The sequence below is a fragment of the Eptatretus burgeri genome, chromosome 9 (assembly GCF_056783735.1).
Source record: "Eptatretus burgeri isolate ZD-2024b chromosome 9, Ebu_testis_v1, whole genome shotgun sequence".
NCBI classification, from domain to species: domain Eukaryota; kingdom Metazoa; phylum Chordata; class Myxini; order Myxiniformes; family Myxinidae; genus Eptatretus; species Eptatretus burgeri.
This window is the reverse complement of record NC_140969.1, coordinates 76,520,256-76,542,713: the sequence shown is the minus strand read 5'-3', so window position 1 is coordinate 76,542,713 and position 22,458 is coordinate 76,520,256. Positions and strand designations below refer to the sequence as shown.

General features: G+C 42.3%; 1 protein-coding gene across 5 annotated transcripts in view; it reads left to right on the top strand.

Annotated features, from left to right (window-relative positions):
* TRNAU1AP (tRNA selenocysteine 1 associated protein 1) overlaps window positions 1-22,458 on the top strand; it is a 111,401-nt gene that overhangs the window by 438 nt on the left and 88,505 nt on the right. For all 5 annotated transcript variants that reach the window (XM_085895716.1, XM_085895715.1, XM_085895720.1 and 2 more), the window contains exon 2: window positions 16,045-16,142. In XM_085895716.1, coding sequence (XP_085751842.1) covers window positions 16,045-16,142 — 98 coding nt within the window. The remainder of the gene's footprint in view (window positions 1-16,044; window positions 16,143-22,458) is intronic.

Sequence of the window (22,458 nt, the reverse complement as noted above, 5' to 3'; positions counted from 1 at the left end):
CGGCCAATTGTTCGGATTTCCTGGCACGCCTGATCTACTCGGATCTATGTACAGCACTAAATGATCGGGGTGTTTCCAATCACAGAATTATTTATTACTTTACTCGCTCGACAATCTCCACGTGGGATGTCTTTCGCCTGAATCCCAAAGACCTGGACGTTGTGAGATACCGTCGGTCGATTCGTCCGCAAGATGTACTTTCTATCGGAAGTGAAGGTTGTTGTTAGGTAAAGGCATCCATTAAGGCAAATTTGTACAGTTCTTGTGACGCTTCTCTAATTTGACACCAGTCCTTGGATCATTATCATTATTACTAGCCGAAGCCCCGTCACAGACGGATTCCGTTCATTCAACCACCCTCACCAGCTCACCCACACTCGAGGGACATGGACTGGACAGGGCGTGCTTGCCCCCGCCTACTCATCCCCCGCCCCTGCCCCATTCCCCCCCACCTTCAATTTGCTTACCCCCGCCCAAAAATTTAATTACCCCGGCCCCGCCTCTTCACTCCCCGACCCCCGTCTCTTGATTCCCCGCCCCACTTGCCCCGGGCCCCCGCCCCCTGTCCACCCCTCACACTTAACCCCGCCTAATTCACCCCAGCCCCCGACCCATTTCCCGCTTTCAATTTGCTTACCCCCGCCCAAAATTTTGCTTACCTTTCCCCCCCCCCCCCCCCTCTTCACTTCTCACCCCCATCTCAACGAAAAGTGTTTATTCTGCTTCAGAGTTGAAGGTTGACTATTGCCACTATATGCGATGCACTCTTATAGGCACGAAGTTTCTTTCAGTCCAGGTCACAGTACTGAGAAAAACGTGACGCGACCGCGAGGAGGAGCACAAAATTGGTCCTTCAGTATTAATATATCGATACAATGTTTCTTGTTACATTTTTTTGTGTCAAATTTACATTCTGAGGTAGTCAGCAAGTGCAGAAGAGGGTTTTACATTGCAGACGCTATTTTCGAGGAGTGGAATTGCACCTCTCGGCGGTAACGGTCTGTCGACGGCAGAGGTAATGACGTCACCGAATGACCGATGATGTCATGACGTCCTGACGCCTCTCAGCGGTGACGTCACACATCACCATGTAAACGATTGTAAAACGAAAAGTGTTTATTCTGCTTCACATTTGAAAGTTGACTATTGCCACGATGTGCGATGTACTCTTACATGTACGAAGTCTCTTTCAGTCCAGGTCACAGTACCGAGAAAAACGTGACGTGACCGCTAGGAGGAGCACAAAATTGGCCCTTCAGTATTAATATATAGATTATTAAATTTTGTTTCTTTTATAAGTGCCCTACCTTGAAGTTGGTAGTATATTTACTTGCACCCAAACGAACTATTTTGACCATTTGCTTGGGGGACGGGTGCAGGGTTGCTCTTGTGAACTGCAAACTATGTTTGTGTTTTGTTTTATTTTAATTTTTTTTTCCTCCTGCAACCTATCTCTTCCCTCTATCAAAACGATCATAGGAATCCTGCCAGCTTTAAAATGGGGATTTCCTTCTTTGATGAAGGAAACGTCCTATTAAGACTCACCAATCGCACTGGAGCTAAAATTTGATCAATGTGGGACTTTCCAAATTATGGGACTTTCCAAATGACGTGTTGATGGCAACGAGGACTTTTAGCGCATGTGCAGTGAGTTTGCGGCTTCGTTTTTTTTTTCGTGACTCATGTGAGTTGGGGGCGCTTTTGACCTGCCCGTTCCTTCAGTGGCATCCAGAAGTGAAATGGTCTTCAAAACACAATTTTCAGCATTTAAAACGAAAGGGTGAAAATTTCAAAAATGCCTAACTATTAATTGTTGTGTTCAAATCAGGCGAGCGAACATGTAGGAAGTACGAGAAATATCTGTGGATGAGAGGTGTTTAGTTCCTACCACGTCCTGTTAATGGAAGCCGGAGGCTACGGTAACTACACACGCACACTTCTAAAAATAAATTCAAAACCTTGTGTTATTGTTTTTCGTGGCCCATTAACAGGAGTAGATTGGTGGTGGCTTGGGATCCTCGGGTGCTGAGTTCGAGCCCTGTTGGCCACTGAATTAACACCAGGGGGTTGACTCAGCCTGTCATCCTTCCAAAGTCGGTGAAATGAGCACCCGTATACTGGTAATAGTGGCACGGCATCATCGGCATATCCGCGCTCCTCACCGATGATACAACCAGCAGCCAAAAAGGCAGCACACGATGGGAACAAGAAATAGATGCAAAAAAAACCAAGCATTAACAGGAATACTGTATTTCAAACAAACTCATGAGCCCCACCTCCACAAACATGATTAATGGTAAACATCATCATTTTAAAGGTTCAAACTTGCCCTGTGCATTCACAAGCCCCAGAAATGTCCTTCCCATCTGTGTTCCCAAGCACCCAAACCAGATACGGTGTCTCCCTCCAACTCTTTCGTTGTACAGGTTTCTCACACCCCAGCTTTCTCACGGGTACTTTTCCAAGTAATTTTGTCTTCTGTTCGAAGCTTTGTGAGCCATTTTGGGTGACCATCATTAACGTGCACGCACAATAGAAGTTTGCATGACCCGGAGATCATTATTTCTCACGTTTTCTGCTCATGAGCGCCAATAATTTTGGGGTGGATTGCATCATTTTGAAAATCCCGTATTGTTTCTCGTTCTTCCATGAAGCCAGATTGTTTTGAAGATGTAAAAGGTAATAGTAGTGGGTTTTCTATAAGTTTTTTTCTGATGCTTCCTGGCATCGATGCTTTCTATAACTCCTTGCATCACAATAATATCTCCACTATTTTTGCTGACGCTTGTTTGTGGACGTGCATCTCAGCTAATACAGTCGTGGCCAAAAATATTGGCACCCTTGCACTTTTTTTTTCTTTTCAAATAACTCAATTTTCTCAAATAAGTTGAAATTGACAAAATATTTGGTTTCCACTATTCTATATTTCACTATTCATTTTACAGAACCTTTGTTTTTGATTCAGAACTTGATATATATAACCTTTTAAATCAGAAAATGTAAAGAAATGGCATTGACAAAATTATTGACACCCTTGATTTTATATTTGGTAGCGCACAGCCTTTGAACAAAATAACTGCAGTCAAGCACTTCCAATAGCCATGAATGAGCTTCCTGCACCACTCCACTGGCAGTTTGGCCCACTCTTCTTGTGCAAACTGTTCCAGTTCTCCAAGATTTGAAGGGTGCCTTCTCTCAACTGCTGTTTTCAGATCTCCCCACAGGTATCCAATGGGATTTCGATCTGGACTAATTGCTGGCAACTTCAGAACAGTCCAGCGTTTTGTCTTGAACCATTCCTGGGTGCTTTTTGAAGTGTCTGGGGTCATTGTCCTGCGGAAAGACCCATGACCTTCGGAGACCCAGCTTTCTGACACTGGGTTGAACATTGCGCTCCAACACGCCTTGCTAATCTCCAGATTTCATGATGCCATGCACACATTCAAGGCACCCAGTGCCAGAGGCAGCACAGCAACCCTAAAGTATCACTGAACCTCCTCCATGTTTGACTGCTGGGAAGGTGTTCTTTTCTTTGAAGGCTTCATTTTGTTTTCTGTGAACAGAAATTATGTGCTTCAACAAAAAGCTCCAATTTGGTCTCATCAGTCCACAGGACATTCTCCCAGAAGGATTTTAGCTTGTTCAGATGTGTTTTGGCAAACTCTAGTGATAGAATGCCCTTTCATTGAGTCGACGACGGATGGTGCGAGTTGAAACTGTCGTACCTTGTGTGTGAAGGTCAGCTTGTATCTGTTTGGCAGTTGATCGAGGTGCTTTCTCCACCATTCGAACAATCGTTCGCTGCAATCTTTAATCAAGTCTTCTCTTGCGGCCACGTCCAGGGAGGTTGGCTACAGTGCCATGGGCCTTAAACTTCCTGATAACATTGTGTGTGGTGGACACAGAAACAGAGGTCTTTGGAGATGTATTTGTAGCCTTGAGATTGTCCATGCTTGGCTACAATCTTGTGTCTGACCTTCTCAGACAATTAACTGGATTTCTTTTCGCCATGCTCATTGCGGTACACACAGTGACACAAAACAGCAGAATGATTCCTCTTCAATTTGGTTGAATGAGTGATTTCTATATTGCAGGCACCTGCAACTCACCACAGGTGAGCTGAATTCCAACGTAAAAGAGAACCACGTGTTTTTATATCTAATTATTTCTAACAACTTCTAAAAGGTGCCAATAACATTGTCTGGGCCATTTTCTGATTTCTGTGTGGAATAAGCTAAGATTTGGTAATTTCTTTCAGCTTTTATTTTGTTTTGTTACACTGCAAACCAAAGAGTCTGGGGTCATTGTCCTGCGGAAAGACCCATGAGCTTCGACGGGGACCCAGCTTTCCGACACTGGGTTGAACATTGTGCTCCAACATGCCTTGGTAATCTCCAGATTTCATGATGCCATGCACACATTCAAGGCACCCGGTGATACGTACATGTGGATCCCAAAATATTTTTTCATTTCAACAATTTCCTGGAAGAAATGGTTCATTATTTGAAAAAAGTGCAAGGGTGCCAATATTTTTGGCCACGATTAGATAATTGAAGAGATTGATGTTCATGTTATCCCCCACCGCATGGCGGAAGGGGGATATTGTTATCACCCGGGTCGTCCGTCCGGCTGGCTGGGCGTCAACATTTATAGCTGTGAGTGCGATAACTCATAAACTGTTCGCCATATCGATTTGAAATTTGGGTCACACATGTACCACCTGAAAAGGAAGAACCCTATTGGTTTTGGGCGTGGCCGGATCCAAGATGGCCGACTGGGGCGTTCCGTCCGGCTGGCTGGCTGTGCGTCAACATTTATAGCTGTGAGTGCGATAACTCAACTGTTCGCCATATCGATTTGAAATTTGGGTCGCACATGTACCACATGAAAAGGAAGAACCCTATTGATTTTGGGTGTGACCGGATCCAAGATGGCTCACTGGGGTGGCCATCTTGAAAAAAATGTTTTTTGTAATAAATGGAAAACCGCTTATCTGATTTCAATTATTTTTCAATGTGGGGGATTCCCCATCTCTGATAGTTTATTCCCCTTTTCTAATACATCCACAATGCTGGAGAGCAGTCAAACATAGCGTGTGCATGTGTTTATTTTTTTTTCATGATTGAAGGACATGTTCTATGAGACGAGCATCTCATCCGTTCCAGATCGACAGAGTGGCGCCACGTTCCTTAATCTGTCCTATTGCTGTTGGGTTCACATTTGACAATGTGCTCTCTCGTTACATGATCAGCTCAATGGGCCACCTTGGATAAGAGGATTACAAGAATTGTCCAGCTGAGTGAAGCAATCTAGTGTTCTCGCCCCTTGAGAAACTTTTCCAGGTCGTCTTCTCGCCAACACTCGTCACTGTACCTGCATGCACCACACATCTTTTATTTTAAAGAAGTAGTTGCTCGGCTCTTGTGCTCACATATTTTTCATTCTTCAGATGGTGAGTATTCTTTTTGCATCACCTTAGCTTTGGAGTTGGGAAGTGGATGGTTTTTGGTTCCTTGAATTTGTAATTCCTTATTTGAATCTCTCTTCTCGAACAGCTTATTCTTCAATCTCTTATTTTGCTACATCGTCAGTCTCAACCAGAGTCCTTCCTATTGCTCTGCTTGGCCTACTTGTACTGCTGTTTGGTGACATCGTTTGTTTGTCATGTGGTTGCAAAATCCTGCCTTTGAGCAATGTTTTACCATGCCACAAACACCATCACATGAGATATAGGAAGAACAAAGCCACTCTGTAGGCATCCTCAAATACTCTTGATGAAATGCAGGATTCAAGAAATCGTGTTTATGCTTCCGCTGACAGTCACCGGAGGCTTTTTTTATTTTTATTTTTTTTTCCCCGGTTGTTCGTCTGTTGATTTTTCTCGAGGGGAAACCACCCACATGTTCCCCAAGCCTTGGGGATACCGTGGCATTCACGATTAATAGGTCAATGGTCTAACAACCAGATTGGATTGAACGAAAATCTTTTTAAAATTTTTCTTTATCTTGTACTGCTTCATCAATCGATGTGAAACGTCAGTTTCATCGAGTAAGTAGTTATGGGAAATGTAAGTTTTAAATTTCAACCTGATCGGTCGCATGGTTTGGCAGCCAGAATTATTATTTAATATTTTGAATCTTGGTTCAGAGATTTAATTCAAACTTGGTCCAAGTATGTATAATGATGTGATAATGTGGGAGTATGCATATGTAGTGTCGTTGAAGAGTGCCCTTCTAGTTTTCTACTGGGATGAAGTGTCAGGAAGGTATGAAACCACCTTGATGTTGGAATTTCTTGATGGGGAATGAAGAAGCTTTCACTGGAGGCATTGAACTGTTGTCGTGGTCTGCGCATGTAGTAATACCTCACTTAGCGCTCAGTACGCATACCTGGAAAATAGTGCTAATCAAAACTGTGCTAAAAGGATCATACTATTGTTTATGTGAAGACTGACGGCGTTATTTTTTGTGCATGAGTGGCGTACAAGAGCATCATTGGGGTATCCGAAATGGCACAACAAGAATACAGATGGGAAACATTATTTTATTAATAATTTTTATTTTATTTTTTTATTATTATTCACAGTTTTTATCCCCCGCCGCATGGCGGAAGGGGGATATTGTTGTCACCCGGGTCGTCCGTCCGGCTGGCTGGGCATCAACATTTATAGCTGCGAGTGTGATAACTCAAACTGTTCGCCATATCGATTTGAAATTTGGGTCACACATGTACCACCTGAAAAGGAAGAACCCTATTGATTTTCGGTGTGGCCGGATCCAAGATGGCCGACTGGGGTGGCCATCTTGAAAAAATTTTTTTGTAATAAATGGAAAACCGCTTATCTGATTTCAATTATTTTTCAATGGCAGGGGATTCCCCATCTCTGATGGGTATATTTATTAGTCTTGTTCACAGGGTAGTGTTAAGCGAGATATTGCTGCATTTGGAAATTACAACATAGCTCGAGCTCCAAGACTTTTCTGACTCTTAACGCTCTAAAATTGGGAAGCAGTGGTGGATGACAAATAAATGAAAATTTTAGTTTGTACATTTGTCCAGAGAAAGCCTTGTACAGTCTTGTTCCTTATCCAGGGATCAACATTAATCCTTTTCCACCCTGGTTAGATTTTACCTTTTCTTCCAGGTAAAATCTAAAACCTCAAACCTCCTTGTTCCAGGTATGTTTTGGACTTTATCTATCCCATAAACTCTTGGGACTGTCCAGGTATTCCAACTGCGAACATGCAAGGTGATCCACTGATGTTTGAAGTTTTTCGAGTGTGTGATGGAGTCGAGAAAGATCCTCTTTGGCATTGCTAATCACTGTGCCTTTCTACGAAAAAAAAAGAACTGCAACATTCGAGGTTAAGATATCAAGTCTGTTTAACTTCTGGGTAGTAACATTGGATATGTTCTTCAGGCAGGGTTATTAAGGTTTTCATTTTGTTGATGGACAGAATTGCCCATTCAGGCCAGTCGGACAACTGCTAATGTTGAGCAGAGTCCTCATATATGTAACCTCCTGAAAACCCTCTCTTCCTTTTTAAGTCATCTCTTCTTGCATGACGTAATAATATGGGTGTCGATGTCCTTCGATCCTTCCGTCCGTCCGTTCACAATGAAGTTGAAGCGTGAGATCTGGTCATTAGTGATCCTGATAGAGGTCGATGAGACGTACACAATGGTATGACTTTCAAGGTCACCGAAGGTCAAGGTCACGAGGCCTTTGAAGTTGTGAAAATGACGATTTTCAAATTCTATCTCCTCCGCCATTTCTCAAGCGATCTTGAATTTGATTATAGCATATGAATCTCTGAGACAATATCTAAATTTTGATCGGGCCGAATTTTCGATATTCGCTTTCGTTTTCGTGTCACTTGACTTCAAAGTTGGCAAAAATGCGAAAACGACGATTTTCAAAATCTATCTCCTACATTTCTCAAGCAATCTTGAATTTGATTGTGGAATATGAATCTATGGGACAATATCTAAATTTGGTGGGGCCGGATTTTCGATATTCGCTTTCGTTTTCGTGTCATGTGACTTCAAAGTTTGCAAAAACTGCCCTACCTTCAGGAGGCTATATATTTTCTCGCAGAGATGACCGTCACTCCCGCACGGGTGTATTTTATTTGAAGATGACCCTACATTGTTGGATAGTTCCTCCATTTTACTGACTAACAAGCAGACAGCAGCTGCATCACCCTGCTTGTGTAATTAATGGAACATGGCTTCTGATCCTGGAAAATTTTGCTGGCTCACTCTGTCACTCTGGAAGGATAACGAACATGCCTATGCGTTTTTGTTATCTCTATTAGAAGACGTAGAGTTTCTTGAACTTCTTGGCCTCACCATCGGCCATGATCCTGAATACAAACCTGGTCTCAAAAGCCAGATGCAGACTGGGCATTTTTCTGTTTGTCCATCATTCATTTAAAAAACAGAACTACTAACCACTTGCAAGGCCTTTGTGCATAGCTCAAGGATGTGCTGCTTCGCTATAAACCTGGGTTGTTTCCGCATTACATCCGTGCCTCCTGGAATCCATGAAATCTAAAGCTTTCAACCTTATTACCTACGCTACCAAAAGGTGGACGGAGCTTTTGCTTTCATCTCTCTCTCTATGTCTGTCTTTCTGTATCTGCCCCCCCCCATGAACAGGATATCTCAAAACGTGGACGGATTCAGACAAAACTTGGTGGAGAGGTTGGTTGTGTGATGAGGACGAATTGATTAGATTTTGGTTGAGGTCCGGATGTAGATGCAGTCCATCAGTGGGATACAAATGATATACTTCAGCCTGGTGGAGGTATGTGCTCCACCAAGTGCCATTCTAGTTGGCATCTGTAATGAAGTCTAAGCAGTAAGCACAAGGCCTGTTGCTCTCATTTGGCAGATAGTGATGGGAGGACTCGACGTTGATTATTTTACTTGCCCAGTTGTTGCAGTGCTCAGAAAATGTACTTCGCTGAACCACATATCCGCTTCCCCAACTGGTTTTTCCCTTCCTCCTCCCATACTTAAAACCTTATATTATAGATTTAATCTATATAGTCTACCAAAAGTTTCATACCATATGTATTTTATTTTTTATTTTTAAATAAAACCAGCGAACGTTTTTCTTGAATAAAACTCGAGAGATGTGTTAAAATGCTTTCAAGACAATCCATTGTTGTGGAGTTGTGACAAACTTGCTGACTATTTGCTTTTATAAGATGCAACAAATTTAATGGAGGCCTCACTGTGATGTGAGTTGTACCTCCTTTCTTCCTCTGGCTCATAGTTTACCCAAGGGAATTCCTTCAGCCACAATGGTTTCAATTCCAGAGACCTTCCCTTTCCATAATTTCACTCGCGTTTTTTTTTATTATTATTATTTTTTTGCATCCCCTGAGCCTTGTTTTTTAATTTTCTTCAGCTCCTCTGAAATGTAGTTCCGTAGAGCTTATGGGTTGGTGTGTCATCCGTCCGTCCGACCACACACATTTGCAACTTCTCTGAAACTACACATTCGATTTTGATGAAACTTTACCACAACATTCATCACCGTGTCTGTACCAAAGTGTGTTCATGGCATGCAAATAATTTTGCCCTAAGGGGATCTATTTGGATTACCTCCCCCCCCCCCCCCCCAAAAAAAAAAATAGGTATTTGCTATAACATTGGTTCATTGGTACATTTTGATGATTCTGTCCCATGCTGACTTCCTTCTCAGTATCGCTATTCTACCAGGTGAGCACCCATGGGTATTGCCCCTTTGTTTCTTTTACTTGATGACCTAATCCCAAAAGAAAACTATTTTGTCTGTTTCGGTTAATCAATTGGATCACTCACTTTGCAGAGCATCAAACGTGTCGTAGCACATGAAACAAATCTCAATCGAGTTGACATGCAGGAATCGGTTCATACAATGCTGTTGGTCCATCCTCAGAGTCTAACAATAATGTTATTTGTTTGTATTCAGCATGTTCCGGCACCATTTGTGCATCCTCGGGATCTTGCCATATCATTAGCGAGCTGTGGCATTTTCTGTTTTCAGAATGTGCCTCATTCGTATTGTAAAAGCATTCTCGTCGTCATTGTAGCATCGTCATTGTCGTCATATTTTCAGTTGGTGATGATCATTTGGAGTTTCTGTCTCTCTCAATCCCTCTCTGTGTCTCTCTGTCTCTCATTTTTTAAAATCAAAATTTCACTTATCTTGTTTTCTACTTGAGGCTGAGGTTTGCCTGATTGACAGTGACCTATACTTGTCCCAGACTCAGGGTGATTTGCTGAATTCAAACCACCTGCAGACCTCATTCATGCTTACAGTGCCTATAGAAAGTCTACATCCCCTTTCCAAATTTTCACCTTTTGTTGCCTTCCAGTCTTATTAAATTGCATTAAATGAGACTTTTTCCACATTTTATTTACACGTCATATCCCACAACTTCAAAGTGGAAAGAAAACAAATTTCAGAAAATTAAAAATACAAAATTGGAATATTTTGGCTGGATAAGTGTCCCCCCCCACCCCCCCCCCCCGTATAATAGCAATGGTAAATTAGCTCGGTATAACCAATCACCTTAAAAAAAAAACAAGGATTTAAAGGCCATTTTCCCTGCTAAAGCATGGGTTAGTCTTGCGGGCCCCATGACCACCTTCTCCACTATACCCTATTTTCTGCATCTCCCCTTCTTAATCCTCTTGCCCACATTTCTTCTTCCACCACCTTTAGCCAAGTTTTTCTCGGTCTTCCCCGTCCTGTACTTCCTACTACACTCATTTCCAACACTCTCTCACCCAGTCACTTTCATCCTTCCTCAACACATGACCCAACCATCTCAACCTGTTTCTCTTCACAACATCCATCACAGACTCTATTCCCATCATCTTCCGCAAGTCATCATGTGTCTTCCTCTCTCAACGATACTCAGCACATCCACCGACCCATTCGCATTTCCACCCTTTCCAGCCTTTGTTGCTGCTCTATGTTCAGTACCCATGTCTCACTCCCATAAATTATCGTACTCCTCACGCATGTAGCATACACCTTTCCCTTCAGCTTCAACGACACTCCCCTCTTCTTCAGCACGCTACTCGGTTCCCGAAACTTCTTCCATGCACATCTCACTCTAGCAACCGTCGAAGAGTCTGATCCACCTTCTCCATTCAGCATGACGCCGAGATAGCAAAATGTTTTCACACCTTACAGCTTCATGCCATCTCCAAGATCCAACTGAACAATTCCTTCATCTGCAGCTCCCTCCATGCACACCTTACACTTGAATGTAGCTGCCACACTGGTTAATGACCCCCTCACACCACTACATTTTCGATGAACCCATTCAGCGCACATAGTACACTGAATGGAATTCACTCTGACACCGTTCCTGCACACAGCACATGGCCACTTCCTAGTCCTTTCCACCTCACCACATGCTTTACCACTTGTCATTACCTTCGTCTTTCCGATATTCACCTTCAAACCTTTTGCCTCCATACATTCCTTCCACTTGTTGATCTTCTCCTTCAGTCCATCCATACTCTCTGCAATCAACACCAGATCATCTGCATACAGCAGCTCCCACAGTAAACCCTCCTTTACTCTCCGAGCCAGCACCTCCATCACAACTACAAATAGAAAGCGACTTGGTACCGACCCCTGGTGCACTCCCACCTTCACCTCAAACTCACCACTGTTCCCATCCTTCGTCCTTACAGCTGTGCGCGCTCTCTCGTACATTGCCATCACTACTCTGATCAACCATTCCTCCACGCCTAACTTCCTCCATGCCCATGTCATTACTTTGCGTGGAACCCTATCAAATGCTTTCTCCAGATAAACAAACCCAAAAAACAACTTCTTTCTCTTCTCCATGTACTTCTGCAACTGCCTTACAATAAAAATCTCGTCTGCCGTTCCTCTTCCTGCCATAAATCCAAACTGCATTTCGTCAATCTTTACTTTCTTCCTTATCCTCTTCTCCAACACCCTTTCCAATACCTTCATTCCATGCTCCAATAGCTTTATTGCTCTGCAGGAGCCACAGTCCAGAGGGTCACCTTTCCCCTTGTACAGAGGGACGAGGGTACTCTGTTCCCAATCCACTGGAATGCGGCCTTCTTTCACCACCAGATTACAGATCTCTGTCATTCTCTTCACACCCCAACTTCCCGCTGCCTTCAACATATCTCCCACAACTCCCGTTGGCCCTCCTGCTTTTCTACTCTTCATTGTTCTTATATCTTCCTCAACTTCCTTCTCAGTTTATCTTCTCTGCTGGTCCTAAAACTGGGTTACTCTTGATGTTGCTATCCCATTCATTTTCTACATTCAACAACCTTTCCATATATTTCTTCCATCTTCCTTTAATTCCATCTGAGTCCACAACGATTTGTTCCACTTCATCCTTCAAGCAACTTACCCTGTCACATCAAACCTCTCTCTTGCTATCTGCTTTGCAATCCTGAATACCACTCTCTGACCCTCTTCCGAATCCAAGCGTTCTCCAAACATTTCCCTATGGGTCTCCTGTGCCTTTGCTCCCTCTTTCTTTGCAGCCATCTTGGCTACCTTGTAACTTTCATGCACTGCCTCTTCTACTACCTTACCCTTCGCCTTTTGCCATTCCTTAAACTTCTTCCTCTTCTCTTCAATCGTCTTTTCAACTTCATCACCCCACCACCATTCTTCCGAGTGCCTCGGTGGTCCTCGGACACTTATCCAACCAACATATTCTAATTTTGTATTTTTAATTAATTTTCTGATATTTGTCAAAAAAATTTCACTTGGAGGTTTTGGGTTATGATGTGTAAATAAAGGTGGAAAAGGTCTGATTTAATGCAATTTAGTTCCAGGCTGTAAGGCAACAAAAGGTGAAAATTTTGAAAGGGGGTGTACACTTTCTATCGGCACTGCAAATAATAGTTTGCCGCGAATCAGACTGTTCTTTCCCGTGAATCTGACTGATATTTTCCACCTAATGATAGATTAAGTTTGCAACCGTACGCAACTTTTCAAGCAATTGGATGATAATGGAAATGAAAACTTGCAGGAATACAAATATATATTAATTACAGAAATAATAACTTGGGACTCTCTCTCATGCTACTCAACTCCACTGACTTGCTGCAACAGCAAATCGCTTTCAAGCTCAGTCAAGCTCACTGTCATACTGTTTCATTCACAATTGCTCCGTAACGCACCTTACACTCGCTTGATAACTTGCTAACTGACCCACCTTCTGGATCTCCACCTCAAAACCTTAGGTTCACAGCTGTAATTGCTGGATGGGCGACTATCCAGCATCATCAGTACTTACCAAATGTTGTGTGGTGTTGCAAACCATGGGGAATAATACAAAGTAATAACGAGAGCGAAGCCGATGACGTGCCATCGCAAGTCCCCACACCTTCCACCAAAAGCAAAGCAGGAAGTTGGCAAAAAGTTCCACCAGGAATGACCCAATGTAAAATTTAGTTTAAAAAATGTTCTCCCCATTTTGACCCTTGTGACCCCAAGTCCCCCCCGCGGGGTATGAACCGGGGATCAGATCCAAAAAAAAACAACGCAATGTTTCACACATCCCCCAATGTTGATTGCATATCCAGGTTCATTAAACAAAATGTGCCCGTAATTGCATTTTTTTTGTATTTCTTTTTGCAAGGGGTGGGGTCAACATGATTCCACTCTTGTACCTTTATGTCATGTGATCATAAACTACCAAACTTGGTGAGTTTCTGCCCAACCGTTTTGGAGGAAATAGTGTGACAGATGGACGAACGGACACACATGGAGCCGATTACAATATTCCCAGTGGTTTTTATTTTATTTTATTTTTTTAAATCATGTGGATAATAAAAGGGAGCTGGGTGAAGGGAATACAGGATCTGAGACAAGTGATCGGTCTCATCTGTTAAAAAGAAAAAATTGAAAATATTTTAACCCTGTAATACTTGCACAGACATGATATTTAAGTGGGTCGGGTTTGGGTTAGGACGACAAGGACGACAACTACAGCAGGGCGTTTTCCATTCCACCCTACGTACATTTCAATATATGAGGGGTGTCATGTTCATGAATTGTAGCGAAACGAGATAATTCCCTTTCTGACTTGTCAGGAAATAACCCATCACCCCTCATAAGTCATGGTAAATAGCAGTGAGAATGAAGCTTTACCGTAAAAATATTTGCACAAAACAAAGCAGTGGAGTTTGATTCATGTAAAACTGGTATTTTTGCCTGACTACAAGATAACCATTATGACTCAAATGAATTTGTTTTGTCGAGTCACATGTACAGTCTTGTAGTCCAAACAAGGACACCGGCAGTCATCGTTTTCTTTTTCTCATCGTGTTGCAGCTTTTTCTGCACATGCTTATCTTTTTTTTGTGTGTTCTTTGTCCCTGTGCCCTAATTGGCACTGCATAGGTATTCCACTTTTTGACTGGCAGCTTCCACAAGAGCCTTGAGCACAGTGTTTAAATAAAGTGCAATTCCACTGTAACATTCAAATCTGGTTGTTGTCACTTCTATGTGGTTTTTATTTTTTTAATTTTTAAAATATTTTCTGATTGATGCATTGCTGTAATATGTAATGTTTTGATTGCACAGAAAAATAAAGTGCCATTTGTTGTATTTTCTGAGCTTCTTATAATTGGATTATAATGTATTTCTTCTTGGGAGCTGTTCTACTTTAATATAGCATTTTCTTTCGAGTGAATATCTTGTCCCAGTGTTTTGATTGCACAGAAAAATAAAGTGCCATTTGTTGTATTTTCTGAGCTTCTTATAATTGGATTATAATGTATTTCTTTTTGGGAGCTGTTCTACTTTAATATAGCATTTTCTTTCGATTGAATATCTTGTCCCAGTGTTCTCTCTTCGTTCACCTGAACCCATTTTTTCACCAAATTCCTTCGGAGTTTTCCCAGCATGTCAGCAGTTTTTCTACCTCCCTATCCAGTTGGGCAGCTCCTTCGTCAGACATTTCATGTTCTCAGAAAAGAAACGAGAAGTGTGTTGTCAGATTCAACACGAATATCTTTGCTCTTCTCAGCTCGATGTCATGTCATGTCATTTACTCGATAAAGCTGAGATTCCCCCCAAACCCCCTCCTCCCCCTTGACACTCCCAGGCTGTTTTGAGATTATTGAGGATCGAGGAAATTCCCTTTGGCAAAGTGTCCACATCATTAACCCCCGTCATCTTCGAAGATGGATGGAGGTTACTGTTTTCACCCCAATTCTGTTTGTTTTTGTTTGTTTGTGAACAGTATTACGGAAAAACTCCTCGACGGATTTCGACGAAACTTGGTGGGGGGGGGGGGGGTTAGGTATGGTCCAAGGATCATGCCATTAAATTTTGGACTTGGTCCAAAATCCAATATGGCTGCTATGGTGGCCATTTTGAAAGAAAATCTTAATTTTTTTGTTTTTGCATTTCTACATGTTTTAAGTGATTTCCAACCTCCCCCCCCCAAAAAAAAATAATTATTGGAGAAAAAAAAAATTTTGCAACTTTTTTTTCAACAAAATTTCGATTTCTTTTTTTGCATTTCTGCATGTTTTAAGTGGTTTCCAACCCCCCCCCCCCCAAAAAAAAAAATGTTGGAGGAAAGAACTATAACTCTGTCAGAACTGTTGACGTCATATTTAATGAATAAGATATAAGGTTCACTTGAGTGACCCAGTAGTATTGGCGGCGGAGGTTTTGCACTCTCCCGAGTGCTCCCCCTCTAGTTCTTCCTGTATTATTGGTGCACACAGAGGATTAGGGAGATTATATAAAGTGTAGCTCATCAAATGTGGCCATGAAATGATTGCTGTAAAAGTATAGACCCTTCTGCATAATTATTTTGATGATGACAGTGTTTGTTTCTCCCACAAAATGTTCCACTTGTGGATATTTGGCCACATCAATGATTTACCACTTCAATGAAGTTTCTAAAGAGAATGAAATACAGAAGTCAGCCTGAAATGGGTAAACGCATTGTATTGAAATGGATTTTTTTTAATATAATTGTTCTTTCAGTTATTAACGTGTGCTTATGTCCACAGCTCGATGCATACATGGATGAGACATTCATCCTAAATGCATTTTCTGCTCAAGGGGAGAACATCGCAAGTGTGAAGATAATCCGCAACAAGCTCACAGGGTACGTGACCCTTGATGATCTGCACATGACTACCTCTACTTTGAGCCACTTCCACCAATTGGTCACTCGTGGATCACTCGCTTTCTTTCACTTAAATTTTTCAAAGAAAGCATCACTTTCTTCTTTTCTTGGAGGCAACTTGATGTATCCTCCTTGTAATTTGCTTGCACAATATACATTGCTTTCAGAAAGTATTCACACCCCTCGACTTTTGTCTCATTTTAGTGTGTTGCAGCCTGAATTTAAAATGGACTAAATTTAAATTTGTCACCGATCCACACAAGTGAAAACTAAGTGGGGAAAAAAAAGTGAAAAAAATGACAAAGTGAAAACATGTTTTCAGAAATTTTTACAAATTAATTGAAAAATAATAAGTTGAAATGTCTTTTGTCAATAAGTGTTCAACCCCTTTGCTATGACACTCCAAATTGAGCTCAGGTGCATCCAGTTTCCTTTGATCATCATTGAGATGTGTCTACAACTTGATTGGAGTCTACCTGTGAACAATTCAATTGATTGTACATGATTTAAAAAGAAGGACACCTTTCTATAAAAATGCACTGTCAACTGTGGGCTGTCGGAGCAGAAACTCCACCTTGCAGTCCAAGGAACTGTCCGTAGAACTCCGACATAGGATTTAGAGGAGGCATAGTTCTGGGAAGGGTATAAAACAATTTCTAGAGTGTTGGAAGTTCCCAAGAGCACAGTGAGCTCCATTATTGGGAAATGGTCATCTGACCAAACCGGGCAAAGAAGGACCTTGGTCAGGGAGGTGACCAAGAACGCATTGACCACTCTGACAGAACTGCAGAGTTCCTTGGCTGAGATGGGAGAACCTGCCGGAAGGACAACAATCTCTACATTACTTCACAAATTTAGGTTTTATTGGAGAGTGGCCAGACAGAAGCTACTCCTGAGAAAAAGGCACATGATGGCATGCCTGGAGTTTGCAAAAAGGCACGTGAAAGACAGAGTATGAAGCAAAATATTCTGTGGTCTGATGAGACAAAAATTGAACTCTTTGGCGTGACTGCAAAGCACTGTGTCTAGCGGAAACTAAGCACAGCTCATCACCCATCTAACACCCTCCCGACCGTGAAGCATGGTGGTGGAAGCATCATGCTATGGGGGATGCTTTTCATTCACAGGGACTGGGAGATTTGCAAGGATAGAGTGAACAATGAATGAAGCCAAATACAGCAAATCCTCAAGGAGAACCTGCTTCAGAGTGCAAAAGACCTTTGACTGCAGCAAATATTTACGTTCCAACAGGACAATGACACCAAGTATTCAGCCAAAGTAACACTGGAATGGCCTCAGAACAATAACAAAGTCCTTGAGTAGCTCACTCAAAGCCCAGACTTTAATCCCATTCATAATCGGTGAAAAGACTTTAAGATTACTGTTCATCAACACTTCCCATCCAACTTGACAGCCTGAACAAATCTGAAATGATTTGCAAGTCTGATAGATGTAACCAAGAAGACTTGAAGCTGTAATCACTGCCAAAGTTGCTTCTACAAAGTATTGACTCGGGGGCTGAACACTTATTGACACATATCAGCTTTTAATTTTTAATTAATTTTTAAAACTTTCTTAAAACATGTTTTCACTTTGATATCATAGGGTTTTTTGTATAGATCTGTGACAATTTTTTTTAATTTAATATATTTTAAATTCAGGCTGCAACACAGCAAAATGTGGAAAAATACGACAACAAAAAAGTCTCGGGGTCTGAACACTTTCTTCAGGCACTGTACTGCAAGTATAATTTGTGGCAAAAGCTTTTTTTGGTATCTGCTGATTTTCTTAAAATGACATTGTGCAAAAGATATTTTACTTGAAGAATTTGCAACATTACTCTTACGTGGAACACTCAAAAGCAACGAGCATCTTCCAACTCTTCTACCACCCTCCATACTCACCCAAAGAAAGGGACTTTTATGTTTTGTTTTTGTTTTCTTTTTTTTCTTTTACTCTTTCCATTGACAGTGTATATTCGGACTCTGCTTGTCCCAAGTGTATTTTGTTGTTTTTGTTTGTTTGTTTTTTTAAATCTATGTAAAAAGAAAAATGCTGCTCTCATCCCTCCTCCCAATTGACATTGTATCTTATGGGATGCTGCCTTGAGAAGATTGTGGTGTGCCTTTTTAAGCTTTTGCAGTAACTGTAGTGCCTGCAGATGTATAATGATACCAGCTACACCTTTCCATGAATTGTATCTACGAGAAACAACTGCTCCCATAGGGAGTGACAAGGGGTAGGGGCAACTTTATTTTGTTGTATAACGCCCGAGAGTTTGATTTATTATTTAGTGATAACGTCCAGTTTTCACCTAATTCTATCCATCACTGCAGGAGTGCATCAGCGGGTATGAAAATTCACCCACACTTATCATGATTCCTCATATTCACATAAAAATTAAGAAAAAAAAAAAGTTTCAGGTGGCCACCCCAACTTGGTATGACATTCCCTTGCATACTCGGTGTGGAACCAATACTTTTCAACGCATTTCATCCAGTGGCTGAGGAGTTCCTAAAATGAAGAAGACGTATGTTAACTGGCAGAGTACTTCTAGATTCTGGACGGTTTTCATCCATTTTAATGCCATAAACCGCTGGTACTTATAATATACACACTTCCAACGGGAGTGGTACAACATGATGTACACATTTATAGAAACAATTTGCGTTCACCACCACCCCCAACCCCACAGAATCACTGCGACGATAAATTCTTTTCTTTTCTTCCACACCTAAGGCCTTAATCTTTGTACACACCAAATTATCTATGTACATAAGAGTAAGTCATCCCCTTGAGGGCCAACTCGATTCTTGGATTACTGACTTCCTCCACTCTCGTAGGCATGTGGCTCTTAATGGAACCCTTTCATCTCCTCTCCCTGTCAAGGCTGGATTACCTGAAGGCAGTGTTCTTGGCTTCATAGTAATACTCATCTCATCAATGATCTCACTGACTCTGGAAAATCCTCTTTATCTCTTTTCAAATGACTGCACTCTGCTATGACATCTCTCATCCTTCTGACAGACAGGTAGCAACCTCTTCCCCTCTCCTCAGACCTTGTCAAAATCACAAACTGGTGAAACAATTTTCTCTTTATCCATATTGTCCACCCTTTGTGTTCTCCATTAGCCTTCATCATTACCTGCATCCCTTGTTTGTCCATCTTCCTCTACTTTCTCCCTCCGCCATGCTTTTGGTGTTTCCCCCTTCTCCTGCTCTTCCCTTCGGTTTTTGTTTTTTTTGGTCCTGATTTGTTCTGTGTAATCGCTCTTCCATGAGCCGAGAACATGAAAAAATAAATAACTTGGAAAATATATATATATATATATATATATATATATATATATATATATATATATATATATATATATATATATATATATATATATATATATATATATATATATATATATATATATATATATATATATATATATATATATACACAATGCCACAGCATTTTTCAGTAAGTTATCCCCTGTGAATACCGGGTTCCAACAGTATTGTTGTGTCCAGGGGGTTTAACCCCAACCTGGACGGATGGCCAAACTTCTCCCTTGGAGGCCGACAGCCGAGACTCAGAGATTAATGTGCGCGAGTGGGAAAACGGTTAAACGCTGCACCAGAACCGCAAATACACGGATACAAGGTGCATATACACGAATTGACTAAATAATTTATAACAATAATCAAATATGTACAATGACAATTCAAATTATAATAATGAAAGAAAAACGTGAGGTAAACTAAATGTAAATCTCATTGAGGTTTTTCAACACATACTTAAATACACACAAGGGCGCAGATAAAATAAAGAAAAATAATCCCTCCTTTATTTCGGCACTTGGCTTGGTCCAGATGACCTTTTATGAAACGTGGAATCGAGGCGCTTCGTAGACCCACCCCAAAAATCTCTCGCAGCAGGAATTCTTGAGCAGTAATTGACACCAAGGCTCAGAGACCACCGTGCAGCTTCATTTCACGAGTGAATATGCCGACCGTTCCACCCTTGCCTCCGGTCGGGTCATAACGATGGCCCACACGACGAAACGATTTCTGAAGCCCCATGATGAGGCCACAAGGCACGCTCTTCTTCCCTCCTCATAAACGTACACGCTTCATGGCTCGGCCGAACCCTCAATGGCCAACGTCCTGCTCAGCACGTGAGCCAATTCACACTGCCCGAACATGAGAATCCTGCAGCCTTCGTCGTGCCGAGAGCAAAAGTGAGATCCTCTGTGTCCCCTGATTGATGTCCTCTCCTGACCGCGTGCGTCCCTTGGTTACTACTCTGCAACCTTCTTATCTGATCTCCTCCTCCCACGCCTTCTTCCTCTTCATCTGTCTCACGTCATGCCCATCAATCCTCTGCCTCTGGGGTGTGGCCTGCTCACACGAAAACCCGGGAAGGCGTGGCTTCTGCCCGCTTGTTGTTTTATGTACGTGTTCACCACCTTTATTAACGATCTTGGAATTCAAAAATCTTGGATCTTCCCTATCAAATTAGCACCGTACCACCCCAACTCCCTCATGTGGTAACACGTAACACTTAAGCTCAGTCTCCCTACTTAGTTGCATCGAGATGTCTCCTAGACGTCCATGGGCCAAGCGACTACACAATCCTATCTCTCCAATGAAATCCCTTCATCTACCCCACAAACATAACAGTATGTTCTTGTGTTATTTATATTACCAGGCTTGCGTCACCTCACCTCACACTTACGTCACTTTAAAAACCACACCTTTTATTCTTGAACGTTTTCAGAGCTTACAACACTGATAAAGATGCAAGAATTTTTTTTGTTTTGTTTTGTTGTTTGTTTGTTTTTTGGTAGTTACCAGAAGGTAGTGTTGCTGGCAGATGTTGAGCCCCTTGCAGAATTATGGGGGTGGCTGGGGGGATGACTCTCAGAGAGAGCGGGGGGGGGCGGACGGACGTCTCAGACAGAGCAGGCGGGACGAGGCCAGAGAGGAGATGGTAGAAGACAGAAAGACCACCGACCTGCCTGCAATGAGAGAATGAGAGGCCCATAGACTCGGCCTTATCGTGGGAGATACCAATAATCCTAAATGCCTTGGTTTCCACAGCATGACGCCAAGGAAGGTGAGAGGCCCAAAGTGGAGAAAAGTACTCCATAAGGCTGTCGACGAAAGCCTTGTATGCAGTCAGGAGCTCAGGTGTGCCAAGGAAGAACTTTGCACAAAGGAGGATGCCCAGTCGGCGATTGACTGGATGCCAGCTTGGAAATGTGGCTTTCCCAGGAAAGATCATGGCATATAGTGAGACCCAGAAGCTTGAATGAAAGGACTTCTTCAAGAAGGTTGTCGAAGGCAGATTGGGGTGGGGGAGAGGATCCAGATGGTCCTTTCGGAGAGATATTGTGAGTAAGATTTGTCAGGATTGAAAGACATGTTCCACGTGTTGGACCAGCTTGTGATTTTATCCAGATCTGCAGAGAGTGAAGAGGCTGCTGCTTTCCGATGTGAGGGATGATAGATGGTACGGCAGAGGGTGGAGATGTCATCAAAGAGATAAAGAGGATTTTCCAGGATCGGAGAGATCATTGATGAAAACCAGAAAAATAATGGGCTCAGAACACTGCCTTGAGGAACTCCAGCCTCAACAAGAAGAGGGGATGAGAGAACTCCATGAAGGGCCACACGTTGGCTGCGACAGGAAAGGAAGTCTGCGAACCAGGAGTGGAGATGTTCTTAGATCATTTGGTGAGTGGAGATGTTCTTGGATCTCGGCAGATCATTTGGTGAGTCGGGCAGGGTGCCAGACCCTATCGAAAGCACGCGATATGTCTCGGGAAAGCTCTGATTTCATGTCTTGCATTGAGTATCTCCATCCATTGTTGTGAGAGCAGAAGCAGCATATTCAGTGTCGAGTGACCTGGTCTGAATCCAAATTGATGATCGAAAATCAAGCCATTGGAGAAGAGGAAGGATTTAATGTCTGAAGCAACGATGGAATCCATGACCTTGCTGATAATTGGGAGAAGGCTGATTGGTCTGTAGTTGCACAGATCTGTTTTTGCACTTTTTTATGCAGAGTGGTAATGTTTGCTGACTTCCAAGCAGATGGCAGATGACCTTGAGCAAATCAGAGGGTGAATAGAACAGAGAGAGGGTGAGCAGGAGCAGCAGAGCATGTTTTTAGGACACGTGGGCTGATACCGCCTGGACCAGTTGCAGAATCTGAGTCGAGGTTTGACGGCAAGCTCTCCACAGAGTGCAGGAACAGCTGGGTGCGACTGGGTAAGTTGGGTGCAGAAAGCGATGTGTTTGG